The 18,233-nt window shown below is 40.7% G+C and overlaps 1 protein-coding gene across 14 annotated transcripts in view; it reads left to right on the top strand.

Annotated features, from left to right (window-relative positions):
* LOC129540952 (Fc receptor-like protein 3) overlaps window positions 1-18,233 on the top strand; it is a 46,305-nt gene that overhangs the window by 5,932 nt on the left and 22,140 nt on the right. For 10 of the 14 annotated variants that reach the window (XM_088835920.1, XM_088835922.1, XM_088835921.1 and 7 more), the window contains exons 2-6: window positions 6,036-6,056; window positions 7,146-7,388; window positions 7,857-8,096; window positions 8,336-8,620; window positions 9,448-9,735. In XM_088835920.1, coding sequence (XP_088692046.1) covers window positions 6,036-6,056; window positions 7,146-7,388; window positions 7,857-8,096; window positions 8,336-8,620; window positions 9,448-9,735 — 1,077 coding nt within the window. The remainder of the gene's footprint in view (window positions 1-6,035; window positions 6,057-7,145; window positions 7,389-7,856; window positions 8,097-8,335; window positions 8,621-9,447; window positions 9,736-18,233) is intronic. The other 4 variants (XM_088835918.1, XM_088835929.1, XM_088835924.1 and 1 more) reach the window with 3 other exon arrangements.

The following is an 18,233-nucleotide window of genomic DNA, read 5'->3' as shown; positions in this document are numbered from 1 at the left end:
TTCAGCTTCAGCATCTATCCTTCCAATGAATATTTAGGATTGATTTCCTTTAGGATGGACTGGTTGGATCTCCTTGCAGTCCAAGGGACTCTCAAGAGTCTTCTCCAACACTATAGTTCAAAAGCATCAATTCTTCGGTGCTCAGCTTTCTTTATAGTCCAACTCTCACATCCATACATGACTACTGGAAAAACCATAATTTTGACTAGAGTGACCTTTGTTTGTAAAGAAATGTCTCTGCTTTCTAATAGGCTGTCTAGGTTGATCATAGCTTTACTTCCAGGGAGCAAGCGTCTTTTAATTTCATGGCTGCAGTTACCATCTACAGTGATTTTCGAGCCCCCCAAAATAAAGTGTCTCACTGTTTCCATTGTTTCCCACCTATTTGCCATAAAGTGATGGAACCAGATGCCATGATCTTAGTTTTCTGAATGTTGAGTTTTAAGCCAACTTTTTCACTCTCCTCTTTCACTTTCCTCAAGAGGCTCTTTAGTTCTTCTCTTTCTGCCATAAGGGTGGTGTCATCTGCATATCTGAGGTTATTGATATTTCTCCCAGCAATCTTGATTCCAGCCTGTGTTTCATCCAGCTTGGCATTTCACATGATGCATTCTGCATACAAGTTAAATAAGCAGAGTAACAATATACAGCCTTGATGTACACCCGATTTGGAACCAGTCTGTTGTTCCACGTCCAGTTCTAACTGAACATGCTCACGGATGTGTAATAGACATAACTGAGATTGCATAGCTTCATTGTAAAACTTTGTCATGAGGTATTACAATATAAATGTACTAATTTATAAATAACAATTGTAAAATTTATTTGCTCAGATGGTGACTTTTTACTATTTGTGGAAAAGCCTTTGAGATTTGTATCTGTCCTTGATAAATCCTTGCTATAAGTCACTTCAGTCGTGTCTGACTCTATGCGACCACAGAGAGGGCAGCCCACCAGGCTCCCCCGTCCCTGGGATTCTCCAGGCAAGAACACTGGAGTGGGTTGCCATTTCCTTCTTGAATGCATGAAAGTGAAAAGTGAAAGTGAAGTCGCTCAGTCGTGTCCAACTCTTCGCGACCACATGGACTGCAGCCTACCAGGCTCTTCCATCCATGGGATTTTCCAGGCAAGAGTACTGGAGTGGGTTGCCATTGCCTTCTCCATGATAAATCCTTAAGAAGGCCATTAATTAGATTTTGGGTGAAAGAAACTTTCCAGCAGCTTGAGTCACTTTGTTTGCTTTTGTTTTAGACAGGTAAAAAATGGATTTATTTAGAGTGACACACATTCCACAGACAGAACGCAGTCCATCTGAAAAGACAAAGAAGGCAGTCCTGAAAGAAAGATACTCTACAGAGTGTGGGCCATCTCAGGAGGCAAGAGTGCCAGCAGTTTAAGTTTTAAAAGGTCTCTTTTTTCCCTCTTCAGCTTCAGATTCAACCTGATCGAGTTAATTAGGCTCAGTCTCAGGTCACCGTGAGTTGTAGTTTCTGATTTGTAGCCATTTGAGGGACAAAGACAGTTGCTTTTAATTCCCCAAAGAACTGGTCTTCTGCTTAAATGATTTTAAAAAATTGATTTGCCCAGCTATATCCAGCTATATTTTCTTTACTTTCCTTTTTTTATATATCAACAAGATGATATTCAGCTAAACTGGTAGTAAAGAGTTCTATATTCTAGAACTTTAGGATTCAATTTATTATGTCTTCAAAAGTGTATACAAGATATTCAATAAGGACACTCTTTGTGAGTTGACAAGTTAAACATAGCAATTTATCCTAGAGAAAAAAAAATATTGCTTTTATTAGTCCCTGAGTATTAGTCCCAGTTTTTACTTTATACTGTGTGGGCTCAGGTAACTCTATTGGTTTCTTTTAGTATATTTAACTAATACTGCCCAAGGGGCAGATGTATATGCTCCATCTTATAATACAAGGCAAGGGAAGCATTGCTTAGAGATGTAATGTCTATCCCACAGTACAGTTAGGTGAAAGAGATGCAACTATCTTATTGAAATCTCATTCAAATACTCCAGTTTTTATAAGATTTCATCTCAGTTTTATAACTCCTATACCTTTAACTTTAGACTCCCTCCATCAACAAGTCTTGGTCTTAAAAGGAGTCCCGAAACTTTCCTTTTTATCACCCTGGCCATTTAATCCATTTGTGTGTAAAAGGTTTTTGGGTCCCCAGTGAGGGCTCAAACCCAGGGACACAGGCCCTTTTGTCAGTCTTAACTTGATTTATTGATCTCACTGTTGTCCCAAGTAAATGCTAGTCAGGTATCTCAGCGTAATTTTCTTCCAGCCTTTAAATTTTGTTTTAAAACAGGGATAAGTAGAGTGAACTACACTGTTGCAGGGACCAACTGGGGGGTTCCCTTTGGTCTATCCAACCTCAGGTAGTGTTAACTCAAAACCTTTGTTTTAATCCCATCAGCATCTATTTTATTTATCTCATTTCCTAATAACCATCTAAAGATTTCCATCCTATTGAGATAAACCCCTTTAAAATTTCTACCTTGTTAGAAAGAAGTCTCTTGACTTTCCCTTCAGTTTCTCATTTCTCTGTTAATCTACTTAATTTACATTAATTAAGCTCATTTTTTATTAGCATCTTTAAGGCTCATTGAGGGGAAGCTGAGACTACAAATAAAGCTTCTCCAAACAGTTTTTGTTTGTTTTAAACTAAGGAAATTTTTAAGATTAGCTGTTACATATATATAGTATTTTTTAGTATTAATTATTTTAGTATTAATATAGTATTAATTTCAACAATAGAACAGCTCTTTAATTTCAGAGCTTTCTAGAAATATACCAGTTTAGAAGTTTCTCCTATTTAAAGAATCCATTGTCTGGCCATTGATGAATAGTATCTTGTGAGCATGCTAAGTTGCTTCAGTTGTGTTCAACTTTTGTGACCCTCTGGACTGTAGCCTGCTAGGTTCCTCTGTCCATGGGCTTTTTCAGGCAAGAATACTGGAGTGGGTTGCCATGCCCTCCTCCAGGGGGATCTTCCTGACTTAGAGATTGAATCCTCATCTCTTCCATCTCCTGCATTGGTAGGTTGGTTCTTTACCACTAGTGCCACCAGAGAAGCCCTGAATAGTATCTAAATACTGACTCAAACCATAAAACACAAGAGGCATTCTCATAAGAGAATGCAAAAGACGCAACCTTCATAAGATACAGAAAGTTTATTCCCCAAAATAGTCTAAGAAATTAGTGCCTTTGTTGCGCAGGTAGACACAACAAAAATTGAAATGACAAAGGCCCATTATGGGCTAGGATTCTTTTTTTTTTTTTCTTTCTTTTTTATGATTGGAGGCTAGTTACTTTAAAATATTGTGGTGATTTTTACCATACATTCACATGAATCAGCCACAGGTGTACATGTGTTCCCCATCCTGACCCTCCCTCCCACATCCCTCCCCATCCCATCCCTCAGGGTCATCCCAGTGCACCAGCCCTGAGCACCCTGTCTCATGTATCGAACCTGGACTGGTGGTCTATTTCACATATGATAATATACATGTTTCAGTGCTATTCTCTCAAATCACCCCAACCTCGCCTTCTCCCACAGAGTCCAAAAGTCTGTTCTTTACATCTGTGTCTCTTTTGCTGTCTTGCATATAGGGTAATCGTTACCATCTTTCTAAATTCCATATATATGCATTAATATACTGTATTGGTGTTTTTCTCTCTGACTTCATTCTGTATAATAGGCTCCAGTTTCACCCATCTCATTAGAACCGATTCAAATGTATTCTTTTTAATGGCTGAGTAATATTCCGTTGTGTATATGTACCACAGCTTTCTTATCAATTCGTCTGCTGATGGACATCTAGGATGCTTCCATGTCCTGGCTATTGTAAACAGTGCTGTGATGAACATTGGGGTACATGTGTCTCTTTCAATTCTGGTTTCCTTGGTGTGCATGCCCAGCAGTGGGATTGCTGGGTCGTATGGGAGTTCTACTTCCAGTTTTTAAAGGAATCTCCGCACTGTTCTCCATAGTGGCTGTACGAGTTTACATTCCCACCAACAGTGTAAGAGGGTTCCCTTTTCTTCTCACCCTTTCCAGGATTTATTGTTTGTATACTTTTGGATAACAGCCATTCTGACCGGTGTGAAATGGTACCTCATTGTGGTTTTGATTTGCATTTCTCTGGTTATGAGTGATGTTGAGCATCTTTTCATGTGGACTAGGATTCTTTATAACAAATTTTCAAAAGAGCTGGCATAGCCAGACAAAATGATTGCTTGCAATCCCAGTTGATTCAATTGCCTGCCAAATGTACACCATATGTGTACCTTCCCATTGCAGAGACTTAGCTCTCAAAACACAGAATAAAATGACTAAGAAGTCCAGATATAGCATTTACATCTCAAAGGCACGAGAGAAATGCAAGTTCCTCCTGGAAGGGCTTGATTCCTTTAAGGTCAGAATTTTGAAAAGATGTTTTATCAGGCTGACTTTCTTCTAATCAGTCTTGAAATGTCAAAAGAAGCCTATCTTGGCCACTTTAAGACAAGATTTCCTTTGATTTCTAATTAAGCAAGTACCTATAAGAATAAATTCCATAGGTACATAAACAAGGCTTGAGTGTTAGTTGGAGGCTGACTTTCTGATGCCCCTCATTTCACCCAATCTAGACTGCTCAGTGTCTTTCAACTGAGTAAATCCTCATGTCTTTTAACCAGGCTCCCCCAGTATCTTTAAACTGGGGTCGGGAGAGGCGGAGGCTAGATCCCTGTCATATACCACAGAATAAAACTCAGGATCATCAACCAATAATTGGGAGATGCAAGAACCAGGAGGGACTCATCCAAATTTGCCTAAGTTCACAGAGGAGAAGAATGGGCACAAGAGTCCTTGATGGTATCAGGGCTCTGGATTTTTGTAGAGTTCAGGCAAAGGAATGAAGTCTGCTCTGGGTCTCTCTGTGATCACCAATACCATTGAATGAAAGAGAAGCTCACAATGTAAAATTCGAGTCATGTTTTACTTGCGACCTTACTGAGGACTATAGTCCAAAAGACAGCCTCTCAGATAGCTCTAAGGAATTGGTCTGAAGAAATAAGGCAGGAGCCAGGACATACACATAAACTTTTTTCGTGGGAAAAACATGTAGTCAAGCATCAAAAGGTTACTGCTAATCACATGGAAGGGAAATCTCAAAGTTTTTGGTACTTTTCTCTGTATGGGAAGATGTAAGAATTTGGGATCATTTGAAAATTTCCCTTAGATATGCATCTTAACTATCTAAGGAGCCAATATACCCAAAGCACAGACTGCTTCCTGTCTTTATCCTGAATTCCCTGCAGAGTACCCTGTCTGTGGGCAGCTGTGGCAGCTAATAGCTTGATCCTTGTACAAACTGGAATGGCAGGCAACATTTTCTTCTTTACACAAGAGATGCAAAATGAGCAGAGTGGGTCCCAGGAGAACTAAAAGACTCTACATACAACCAACATGGCAAATCAAGTATATTACCCTTTGTTCCTCAACCAATTATTTTTTTTCCATTTCGTAGGAAGCTTGGATGTTTCTTTCTGTCAAACCCCCTCTATATCCCTCACATAAAAAAATTATTTTCAAAATTTAGGTGAGTAACGGAAGATCTACTAAGAAATATGGCTCCCTTCTTGAGACTTGAAACCATAATTTTACCAGAGATTGAAAAAGGAGGAACAATGCCCAAGAAATGAGGGGAGAATAAACCATTTCTACAAGCCCTTCTCTACATTGCTGAGTTCAGGCTAGAGAATAGAGGGAAGGAATGAACTATGAAGCTGCTAAGAGATGAGCCAGGGTTGTGGATACAAGTCTTTCATATTTATAAAGCAAATTACAGGCTATTCTTTTTTTGTTTTTTTGAGGACTATGGGAATCAGAATGGGGGCAAAGAAATGGGAAGGAAAAACTAAAAGAGTGGTGGTGGCTGTGTTATTGGAACATTTCTCAGATTGTCTAAGTGAAAATGTTTGAAAATTTTGCTCTGTGCTAATCTTTAAATCTTGGCTCCCTCACAGCTCCTGGAAGAGATCAATCAGGTCAGTTTTCCCTTTTCTCTGTTCCTCCCGGTCTCTGGGCATTGGTCCTTCCAGCCAGCACTGCCTGTCCCCATAAATGAGGCCTGTGGTAATGCGCCAACATCAGTGGTATTGCTACTTTGAGGTCACACCTGTTGCTATAGTGGGTGAGCAAACCCTCCTCTGATCGCTCCTGTCTTCAGTTCTTTCCCTATTACTGAATACCATAGTGCAGAAGGGAAGAAAATGTTTGCAGAAGGCACGACAGAGGCAGGAAACTGATGCTTAAAGAACCTCGGGTCTAATCTCCTCTATTCCCTAAGACTCCGCCCTCTGTATGTCCAAGCTGGTCCACTATCAAAGAACACAGAAATAGCTCCTATTCACAGAGGAAAATGCTATGGCCAAATCTTTATATATCTCCAAAAGAAGCTCATGTCACTGAACTGTTTCAATTTCTGGCCCCATTGGTCATTTGCAATTATATACACAAATATGATTATACAAGCAGTCCATGCCCCTTTGTTTAATCACTTTTTTGTGTGTCGTGTATCAATTGCTGATTATGTTCACCTTAGGTGGAGAGTTGAAAAATGTTGCCCTTCCCATCGAATCTAAAATTAAGCAAGGTTTAAAAGAATTGTAAGTGAAACAAATCTTGCTCATTAAATATTAAGAACCAAGGAGGAACTGGTTTTTCAGTCTAGAAACTGCTCCTGAGGTATATACATCCCAGGTTCACTTCTACCTTGACAAGAAAGTGTAGGACAAGAGCTTTCAGAATCAGCCCACTTACAGAGTCCCCCAACGATAGCTCAATCTTCACCCATCTGTAAATCATATCTCCTGAACTTTTCTGAGCCCATTCCAGGAACCTACCCCCTAACTACCACTAGACAAAAAAAAAAAGAGAGAGAGAGAGATGAACAGATTCTGTATGAGGTATTTCTCCAAGTTAATACCTCCAAATGGAGGTATTACTCCATTTCCAATCCTGTCCCTAATAGGAATTAGCCCAGAAAAACTCCTAGTTGCAGCTGGGCCTTTCCCTATGTTCCACCCACCTCCCGTTCACCTTCACCTGCCTTCATCTTCCTATTTCCTCTTTAGGAGTAACTCCAAAAGCTTTCCTTCTCCTCAACCCTCCATGGTCCACAAACTTTCACAAAGACAAGGTGACTCTCACATGCAGGGATTCCCTTTCTCCAGCCCAAGGAGACATATATTGGTACTATAATGAGAATTTGTTGAGTCAAAAATCTGAAGAGATCCAAATAGACAAGACTGGATATTACAAATGCAAGACCCGAAGATCTTCTCTCAGTGACCCCATACATGTGGATTTTTCTTTTGGTGAGAAAGGAAAGGGGGTGGTCTCTGAAACTAAACTCCTGGGCAGTATGTCTAAGGGCTGGGGAACTGCAGGCATTTGAGATAAGATTGTAAATAGGCATGAGAATATTTGATGTACTGACCCCAGTGGGGAAAATAAGGAGATAGGGCAGCAACAGGATGCTGTCTTTTCCATCCAGAGAAGTATAAGTCAGAAATCACCAGGTAAAAGGGATTCAAGTCTGAATAAAGATGAGGTATAAAATTCCTCTTTTAACAATATGCATGGGGATTTCTTAAGGACATTTTCTGGAAATGAGTTCATTATCCTAGGATAAGGGAGAACTGGATTTGGGGACCATGTAGAAATGTTGATGGAGGATATTTTCAGGTGTACAGGATTGTAGCTCTTTCTTCATGGGCAGAAATGAAAGTCTGAAGAAAGAAGCATCAGGGAATAAACTGAGTGTGTTCCTCTACTCTTTGCAGACAAGCTGATCCTTCAGGCTCCATACTCTGTCTTTGAAGGAGATAAGGTTGTTCTCAGATGCCAGGCGAGAGAAGAAGCAAAAGAAATACATTTTTACAGAAATGAAACACAAATTCAATCAAACTTCACTTTAAAGTCAGTCTCCAGGAGCAATGACAAATATCATTGTACTGCTCTTACAAAAAGCTTTTGGGGATGGAAGAAAGAAAATTCAAAACATCTAACGATTCAAGTTCAAGGTAATGGCTCCCCTCCTGTGGGTAACCTGACTCAGCAGGGAAACTGTGTGTGACAATTTAGGGAGAGGCTCATCAATGGGGATTTCATGAAATGCCTCCTGTCCTAGGAGGGAGATGGGAGATGATTTCACCTGCTTGGGTTCCTTGTGTTCTACTGGCTGATGCCGAGTGCTCATATGCATCTTTCCAGGATCCCTGAGCTGTGCTACCCTGAGAACTGTGTTTGTTCTTCTCTTTAGAGCTGTTTCCCCCTCCTATGCTGATAGCCAGCCCCTCCTCACCCACAGAGGGGAGCCCGGTGACCCTGAAATGTGAGACGTGGCTCCCTCCACAGAGGTCACACATTCAGCTTCAATTCTGCTTCTTCAGAGAAGACAAGGCTTTGGGGAAATGCTGGAGCAGCTCTCCAGAGCTCAAATTACCCACTGTGTGGAGTGAAGACTCAGAGTCTTACTGGTGCCAAGCAGAGACAGTGACTCCACCTATCAGAAAAAGAAGTTTGAGATCCCAGTTATATGTGCAGAGTGAGTATTTATGGAGTTGTTCTTCCAGAGTCAGAGCTGGGGAGATGTGAGCAGAGCAATGCCATTTCCTGCTCCCTGGGACAGTGAACATAACTGAGAGGAGCTTTCTGCTATTCTGATATCCTTCTCAATTCAGGTTCAACACTAGCCTAATGTCCCTAGAACATTCTGTTCCACCTAATTCAGTTAATATCAACTGTTGATCAATTGATGGGTCCCCAGCCCTTTGAGGGTGACAGAGCCATACAGCATATGTTCTCTCAAGAGTCACAGATAATCGGAAGCACAGATGACCACATGCAGTCTTTAGAGGTCCTTATGCTTCTTCCATTTGTTGACCTAAACATATTCCAAAATAAAAGAGGAATTAAACATGAACTGTGTAATCAGAAAAAAAACATGGGAAGATGGGGGTGAGACTGGAGAAGAGTCTTGAAGGATAGGAGAGGGTTTGAATTTCAGGATAGAAGTAATATTCTCAGGGTTCTGTTTCTTTTGAACAGAAGTAAGACCACTCTTAATTTGTGGTCATTGGTGCACCAAAGATTCCTTAAGTATAACCGTCCATAAAATGTGACTGCTATCTATATTAGGTTTAAGATCAAGAACCCGTTGCCGCATTCTCCAAGGATGGGAACTGTTGTGTGTGGTGGGAGGAGTATTTGCTACCTTTATAATAACATACACAATTAATTCCCTGTTGCTCACTTTGGCTCCCTACGTATTGTGTCTGCTGCTGTTGACTTAATCATGGCAGAACCAGCCTTCTCCTTGATCCTGAAGTTTCTGCCATGAGAATCTTCATGTGTCATCTTGTGTCCTCCCAGGAATCCCTGTGTCTGATGTAACTCTAGAGATCCAGCCCCCTGAGGGGCAGCTTATTGAAGGAGAAAATCTGCTCCTTATCTGCTCAGTAGCCAAGGGCACAGGGACTGTCACATTCTCCTGGCACAGAGAGGGCACAGTAAGAAGTTTGGGAACAAAGACCCAGCGTTCCTTGTCGGCGGAGCTGCAGATACGCACTGTGAAGGAGAGCGACGCTGGGAGATACTACTGTGCAGCTGACAACGTTCACGGTCCCATCCTCAGTAAACTGATCAGAGTCACACTGAGAAGTAAGTTCTCGATTCCTTCTATTCGGCCTCAGTTCACAAACCAGGGTTTAGCTTGTCAATTAGCCATGAAGTTGTTTGGAAGGAGGCAAAGGAATAGAGGTGTAAAGACTTAGAAGCTAACTAATGAATGGCAAAGATGACAAAAGTTGAAGACATCTTATGTCTTATGGAGCAAACTGGAAACAGTAGTAGTGATGAAAACAAAGTCATCCAAGATAACTCTTCATGGTTCAAGTGATATATCTCTATTTAGGCTTCCCTGGTAGCTCAGTTGGTAAAGAATCTGCCTGCAATGCAGGAGACCAGGGTTTGATCCCTGGGTTGGGAAGATCCCCTGGAGAAGGAACTGGCAATGCTCTCCAGTATTATTACCCAAAAAATCCCATGGATAAAGGAGCCTGGCAGGCTACAGTCCACGGGACCATAAGAGCTAGACACAACTTAACGACTAAAGCACCGCCAGGCTTCTTGGGTGTGGTTATGAGTCCGGCACAGCATCACAGTCCTCTGACAACTCGTATCTTTCAGTTCCAGTATCTTGCCCTGTCCTCACCTTCATGTCTCCTAGGATGCAGGCTATAGTGGGGGATGTGGTGGAACGCCACTGTGAGTCCCAAAGGGGCTCTCCCCCTATCTTGTACCGATTTTATAATGAAAATGTCACCCTTGGAAGCAGCTCAGTTCCCTCTGGAAGAGCAGTCTTCACATTTTCTCTGACTGCAGAACATTCTGGAAACTACTCCTGTGAGGCTGACAATAGCCTGGGGGCCCAGCGCAGTGACAGGGTGATTCTCAGTGTCACAGGTGAGTAGGATGTGCCTACAGCAGTTACAGACAAGAACAGAGTATGTCCTCTCCTTTGGGCTTCTTGCTGGTGCAACATTCCATCAGACTCCTTGTTTTTCTGCCTCTACCTGAGAGTCCTGGGATTCTTTCTTCTGACGATACATTCAGGAACTTAGGCCATTCCTAATGTTTTTCCTACATTTATTGAGATGATCATATGGTTTGTATTCTTCACTTTATTAATATGGCATATCATGCTGACCGATTTGAAAATGTTGAACCATACTTGCATACATGGAATAAGTCCCACTTGGTCATAGTGTACAATTCTTTTAAAGAATTGTTGTGCTTGGTTTCCTAATAGTTTGTTGAGGATTTTTAGTGTCCATGTTAACTGGGATAATGGCCTATAATTTTCTTTGTATGGTTTTGGTATCAGAATGCTGGCTTTGTAAAATGTCAGGAAGTATTCCTTTCTCTTCAGTTTAAAAAAATATATTTTGAGAAGAATAGGATTTAAATCACCTTTGACTTTTTTTGGAGAATTTTACCTGTGAAGTCATCTGATCCTGTGGTTTTTTATTCTTGGGAGTTTTGATTATTGTTTTTCTCTTTACTAGTGATTGGTCATTCAAGTTTCACTTTTTATGATTCAGTCTTGGAAGGTTTCTTGAGTGTAAGAATTTGTCCATTTATTCTAGGTTGCCCAATTTGTTGGCACATAACTGTTCATAACATTCTTATATAATCCTCTGTATTTTTGGACATTCATTGTTATAGCTCCTCTTTTGCTTCTGATTTTATTTATCAAAGCCTTATCTCATTTTTCTTAGTGAATCTAGCAAAAGGTTTGTCAATTTTTATCTGTCTTTTAAAAGAAGCAGGTCGTAGTTTTTGTCAATCTTTTGTATTTTGCTTTTAGTATATATTTCATTTCTCTTCTAACCTTTATCATTTCTTTCCTCATACTGACTCTGAGCTTCATTTGTTCTTTTTCTAGTTCCTTTCTGTGCAAAGTTAGGTTTTTTATGTCATATTTTCATTTTCATTTGTCTTCATTTTTTCACTTCTCCTTTGCTGTCTTGTTTGGCCCAATAGTTGTTCCTCAGCATGTTGTTTAGTCTTCACATGTTTGTGATTTTCCAGATTTCTTTTTGCGGTTGATCTCCAGTTTCATACCATGGTAATCAAGAAAGATGGTTGATATGATTTCAATCTTAAAGTTATTGAGACTTGTTTTGTGTTCCAATGCATGGTCAGTCCTTGAGAAAGTTTCATGAGCAGCTAAGTACGTGTACTGTACTTCATTTGAATGGAATGTTCCATATAAATTTATCAAGGTTGCCTGGTCTAATGTTTATTTTAAGGCTGCTATTTCCTTGCTGGCTTTTTGTCTGGTGATCTATTCATTAATGTAGGTGAGGTGCTGTAGTTCCCTACTGCTATTGTGTTGCTCTCCATTTCTCCCTTTAGGTCTGTTAATAATTGCTTTGTATATTTGGGTGCTGCTATGTTAGCTACGTATGTGTTTATCACTATTTTATCTTCTTGGTGAATTGTCCCTTGACCATTACATAATATCCATTTTTGTCCTTTGTTACCTTCCCCGGTTTGAGGCTTATTTCATTTAATGAGTGTGGCTACACCCACTTTGTTTTGGTTGCCATACGCATGAGTGTCATCTTCTGTTACTCTGTCTAGCCACTCTATGTCTTTTGACTGGTGAATTCAATCCATGTTTAAGGTGATTATTATAAAGGAGAACTTCTGTGCCGTCCATTTTATCTTTTATTTTCTGGTTGCTCTATATCTCCATTTTTTTCCTCTTAAGATTTTGCATGTCATCTTGGTTTTGTGGCTTTCTATGATATTTTTTTCAATTTCCTCTTTTTTTTTTATTTTGTATCTCTGCTTTAGATTTATGTTATGTGGTTACCTTGAGGTTTGCATAAAACCTCTCACAGATAAAGTGGTCTATTTTCTGTATTCTGGCCTGGAGAATCCCATGGGCAGAGGAGCCTTGGTGGGCTACAGTCCATAGGGTCACAAAGAGTCAGACACAACTGAAGCACACACTGCTGAAAGCATTGTATTTTCATTTACCTATGTGAGTTCCATTCTTTCCCTATTCCCCCTTTATGTTCTTATTGTCTCAAATTATCTCTTCTTGTGTTGTGAGATTGCTATCAAATTGAAGTGGTGATAGTTTTTTCTTTTTTTGCTTCCTTCTTTTACTTTTTATGCTATTTAAAGCCTATTCTGAGTTTCAATTTTCTGATTCTATATATAACTTTCCTCAAAGTATTGTGTATTTTTGCCTTTTTGTTTTTAGTAGAGGACTTCTTTAAAGATTTATTGTAAGCAGAATCAGTGTTGATGAATTTCCTCAGATTTTATTTGTTTGGGAAGATCTTTCTTTTTCCTTCACATCTGAATAATAACTTTGCTAGAAAAAATAGTCTTGAGTGACACTTTTTATTTTTCAGTATTTTGAGAATGTTGCTCTATTCCCTCTTGTCCTGTAGAGTTTCTGTTGAGAAACCTGATCATAGGCTCATGGGGATTCTCATGTAGGTACCATCCTTTTTTCCTCCTGGCTGCCTTAAAAATCCTTTATTTGTCACTGACTTTTGACAATTTTAATATAATATGTCTTGTGCAAGGTCTTTTTGCATTGAGGTAATTAGGTGTTAGCTTCATGAATTTGGATATCCAATTTCTTTCCCAGATTTGGGAAGTTCTTAGCTATTATTGTTTAAATATAACCGAGAGACTTCCCCTTTCCCCGTCTTCTCCTGGGATACCCCTTACTCTAATGTTGCCTTTCCTAAAAGAGTCATGTAACTTCTGGAGAATTCCCTCATTTTTAAATTATCTTACTTCTCTCTCCTCATATACTTGTCACATTTCTAAATTTCTATCATCAAGACTGCTAATTCTCTCTTTCATACAGTCTAATCTATTTCCAAAGCTTTCCAAGGCATTATTCTTAACATTTACTGATTTCTTCAATTCCAAAATTTCTGTTTGGCTCTTTTTTTAGAGTTTTAATGTCTCTGGTATTTTTTTCTGTTTACTAGTTTTGTTTTTGAGCTCATTAGTCTGACTTTCTGATTTTTCTTGAAGCTTGTTGAGTTTCTTCATGACAGCCATTTTGAATTCCTTCTCAGTTAGATCATAATATTTTATGACAGTAAGTTTGGTTTCTGGAGAATTGCCATTTTCTTTTTGTGGTACAGTGTGACTGTGATTCTTCATGGTACTTGCGTTTTTCCTCCGCTGGTGCGTTTGATGTAGTGTTAGAAATTAGAAGTCTTTCTTTTGTTTTCCAGCAGGTGGTGCTATGGCATAAGTTTTTGTTTTCTCACACCTAGGCTTACTCTGGTCATATTTGGTAGTAGTCAATTTCCATCCTCCCCGTCTCTGCAAAAGGTGTGGCTCCATTATCACTTCTTGTGTCTCCGGGGTTACTGCTGCTTTGCCCCCGAGGTGATGCTGTTATTGTCACCTGGTGCCCCAGGATGGTGGGCTCTTCTCTCATGTCTGGGATCCCCTGAGTCATAGTTTCACCAACGCAGGGAGAGAGAAAGGGTAGAATGGGAGCCAGGGTGAGACTAGTACCTCTGCCTTGTCTCTTGTTGGAAAGTTTGTGGACTCTGCTGCTGTGGATTAAGGGGTAGGGGCCAGAACTGGGGTCATGGGGAACCCAGTAAAAAACGAGTAAGGGACTTGAATAGGCATCTCTCCAAAGAAGATACATAAATGGCTATTAAGTACACACAAACACACACACACAAAGCTCAACATTACTCATTATTAGGGAAATTCAAACCAAAAAAAGCTACTATGAAATACCACCTCATACTCATTAGGATGGATACTACAAAAAAAATGACAGAAAATAACAAGTATTGGCCAGGATGTGGAGAAATTGGAATCCTTGTGTAATCCTTGTGAGTGATCACACCATTATGGTTATTTGGGTCATGAAGATCTTTTTTTGTACAGTTCTTCTGTGTATGCTTGCCACCTCTTCTTAATATCTTCTGCTTCTCTTAGGTCCATACCATTTCTGTCCTTATCGAGCCCATCTTTGCATGAAATGTTCCCTTGGTATCTCTAATTTTCTTGAAGAGATCTCTAGTCTTTCCCATTCTATTGTTTTCCTCTATTTCTTTGCATTGATCACTGAAAAAGGCTTTCTTATCTCTCCTTGCTATTCATTGGAAGTCTACATTCAGATGGGTTTATCTTTCCTTTTCTCTTTTGCCTTTCGCTTCTCTTCTTTTCTCAGCAATTTGTAAGGTCTCCTTGGACAACCATTTTACCTTTTTGCATGTCTTTTTCTTGGGGATGGTCTTGATCACTGCCTCCTGTAACATATCACAAATGTCCATGTCCATAATTCTTCAGGCACCCTGTCTATCAGATCTAATCCCTTGAATCTATTTTTCACTTCTACTGTATAATCATAAGGGATTTGATTTAGGTCATAGCTGAATGGTCTAATGGTTTTTCCTGTTTTTCTTCAACTTAAGTCTGAATTTGGCAATAAGGAGTTCATGAAGTGAGCCACAGTCAGTTCCCAGTCTTGTTTTTGCTGACTGTATAAAGCTTCTCCATCTTCGGCTGCAAAGAATATAATCAATCTGATTTTGGTGTTGACCATCTGGTGATGTCCACGAGTAGAGTTATCTCTTGTCGTTGTTGGAAGAGGGTGTTTGCTGTGACCAGTTCGTTCTCTTGGCAAAACTCAGTTAGCCTTTGCCCTGCTTCCTTTTGTACTCCAAGGCCAAACTTGCCTGTTACTCCAGGTATCTCTTGACTTCCTACTTTTGCATTCCATCCCCCTATGATGAAAAGGACAGCATCATTTTTGGCTGTTAGTTCTAGAATGTCTTATAGGTCTTCATAGAACCATTCAACTTCAGCTTCTTCAGCATTAGTGGTTGGGGCATAGACTTGGATTTCTGCGATATTGACTGGGTGGGTTTCCCTGAGAGCTCAGTTGGTAAAGAATCTGCCTGCAATGCAGGAGACCCCGATTCCTGGGTTGGAGGATCTGCTGGAGAAGGGAAAGTCTACCCATTCCAGTATTCTTGGGCTTCCCTTGTGGCTCAGCTGGTAAAGAATCCACCTGCAATGTGAAAGACCTGGGTTTGATCCCTGGATTGGGAAGATCCCCTGGAGAAGGGAAAGGCTACCCACTCGAGTATTCTGGCCTGGAGAATTCCTTAGACTGTACAGTCCATGAGGTCGCAAAGAGTCGGACGTGACTGAGCGACTTTCACTTGCTTTGGAAACAGAGATCATCCTGTCATTTTTTAGATTGCACCCAAGTACTGCATTTCAGACTCTTTTGTTGACTATGAGGGCTACTCCATTTCTTCTAAGGATTGTAGCCCAGAATAGTAGATATAATGGCCATCTGAATTAAATTCAACCATACTGGTCCATTTTAGTTCACTGATTCCTAAAGTGCCAATGTTCACTCTTGCCATCTCCTGTTTGACCACTTCCAATTTACTTTGATTCATGGACCCAACATTCCAGGTTCCTATGCAATATTGTTCTTTACAGCATCAGACTTAACTGCCATCAGCAGTCACATCCATAATTGGGCATTGTTTTTGCCTTGGCTCCGTCTCTTCCTTCTTTCTGGAGTTATTTCTCCACTCTTCTTCAGTAGTATTTTGGGCACCTACTGACCTGGGGAGTTCATCTTTCAGTGTCATATTTTTTGCCTTTTCATACTGTTCATGGGGTTCTCAAAGCAAGAATACTGAAGTGGCTTGCCATTCCCTTCTCCAATGGACCATGTTTTGTCAGAACTCTCCACCATGACCTTTCTGTCTTGGGTGGCCCTACCTGGCATGGCTCATAGTTTCATTGAGTTAGACAAGGCTGTGGTCCCTGTGATCAGATTGGTTAGTTTTTTGTGATTGTGGTTTTCATTCTGTCTGCCCTCTGATGAATGAGTATAAGAGGCTTATGGGAGCTTCTTGATGGGAGAGACTGACCATGGGGGAAACTGGTCTTATTCTGATGGGTGGGGCCATGCTCAGTAAATCTTTAACCCTACTTTCTGTTGATGGGCAGGGCTGTATTCCCTCCCTGTTGTCGACCCACACCTCCACCACAGACTCATGGACACTCGCAAGCAAGTCTGGCTCAGTCTCTTGTGGGGACACTGCTCCTTTCTCCTGGCTCCTGGTGTGCACAAGGTTTTGTTTGTGCCCTCCAAAAGCCTGTTTCCCCAGTCTTGTGGAAGTTCTGTAATCAAATCCCACTGACCATCAAAGTCAAATTCCCTGGGGGTTCTCAGTCCCTTTGCAGGATATCCAGGTTGGGAAATTTGTTGCGGGTCCTATAACTTTCCAACAGTGCAAGAATTTCTTTGGTATAATTGTTCTGCAGTTTGTGGGTTGTCTGCTCAGCGGCTCTATGGTGGAGTTAATGGTGACCTCTTCCAAGAGGGCTTATGCCACACAATGCGTGACCCAGGTCTGCTGCAGCCAGCCAGAGTCCCTGTCCCCGCAGCAGGCAACTGCTGACTGGTGCCTCCACAGGAGATACTCAAACACTCAGAGGCAGCTCTGGCTCAGTCTCTGTGGGGTTTCTGGGTCCTAGCGCCCACAAGGTTTTGTTTGAGCCCTCTGAGCATCTCTAGCGGGTATTGAGTTTGATTCTAAATGTTATGTAATTTTGGTGGGAATGTAAAATGATGAAATCATTATTGAGATCACTATGGAAGCTCCTAAAAAAATTAAAAATTTGACTGTATGACACATAAATTCCACTTGTGAGTTGTTGCTGTTCAGTCTCTAAGTCGTGTCTGAATCTTTGTGACCCCATGGACTGCGTCACATCAGCCGTCTCTGACCTTCACTGTCTCCCTGAGTTTGCTCAAAACCATGTCCATTGAGTCAGTGATGCCATCCAACCGTCTCATCCTCTGTCACCCCCCTTCTCCTCTTGCCCTTAGTCTTCCCCAGCATCAGGGTCTTCTCCAGTGAGTCAGCTCTTTGAATCAGGTGACCAAAGTATTGGAGCTTCAGCTTCAGCATCAATCCTTCCAATGAATATTCAGGACTGATTTCCTTAGGGATTGACTGGTTTGATCTCCTTGCTGTCCAAAAGTCTTCTCCAGCACCACCATTTGAAAGAATCAGTTCTTAGGCACTCAGCCTTCTTTATGGTCCACCTCTCACATCTGTACACGACTACTGGAAAAACTATAGCTTTGACTATGTGGACCTTTGTTGCCAAATGATGTCTCTGCTTTTTAATACATTGTCTAGGCTTGTCATTGCTATTCTTCCAAGGAGAAAGCATCTTTTAATTTTGTAGCTGCAATCACTGTCTGAAGTGATTTCAGAGCCCAAGAAAGTGAAATCTGACACTGTTTTCTCATTTCCCCATCTACTTGCCATAAAGTGATGGCACTGGATGCCATGATCTTAGTTTTTTGAATGTTGAGTTTTAAGTCAACTTTTTCACTCTCTTCTTTCACCTTCATCAAGAGGCTCTTTAGTTCCTCTTCACTTTCTGCCATTAAAGTGGTATCATTTACATATCTGAAGTTGTTGATATTTCTTCCAGCAATCTTGATTATAGCTTGAGATTCATCTAGCCCAGCACTTCACATGACGTCCTCTGCATATGAGTTAAATAAGCAGTGCGATAATATACAGCCTCAATGTACTCCTTCC

Source organism: Moschus berezovskii, chromosome 4 (genome assembly GCF_049115385.1).
Source record: "Moschus berezovskii isolate FMDL1 chromosome 4, NW_MosBer_1.0, whole genome shotgun sequence".
NCBI classification, from domain to species: Eukaryota; Metazoa; Chordata; class Mammalia; order Artiodactyla; family Moschidae; genus Moschus; species Moschus berezovskii.
This window is presented reverse-complemented; position numbering and strand designations above follow the sequence as displayed.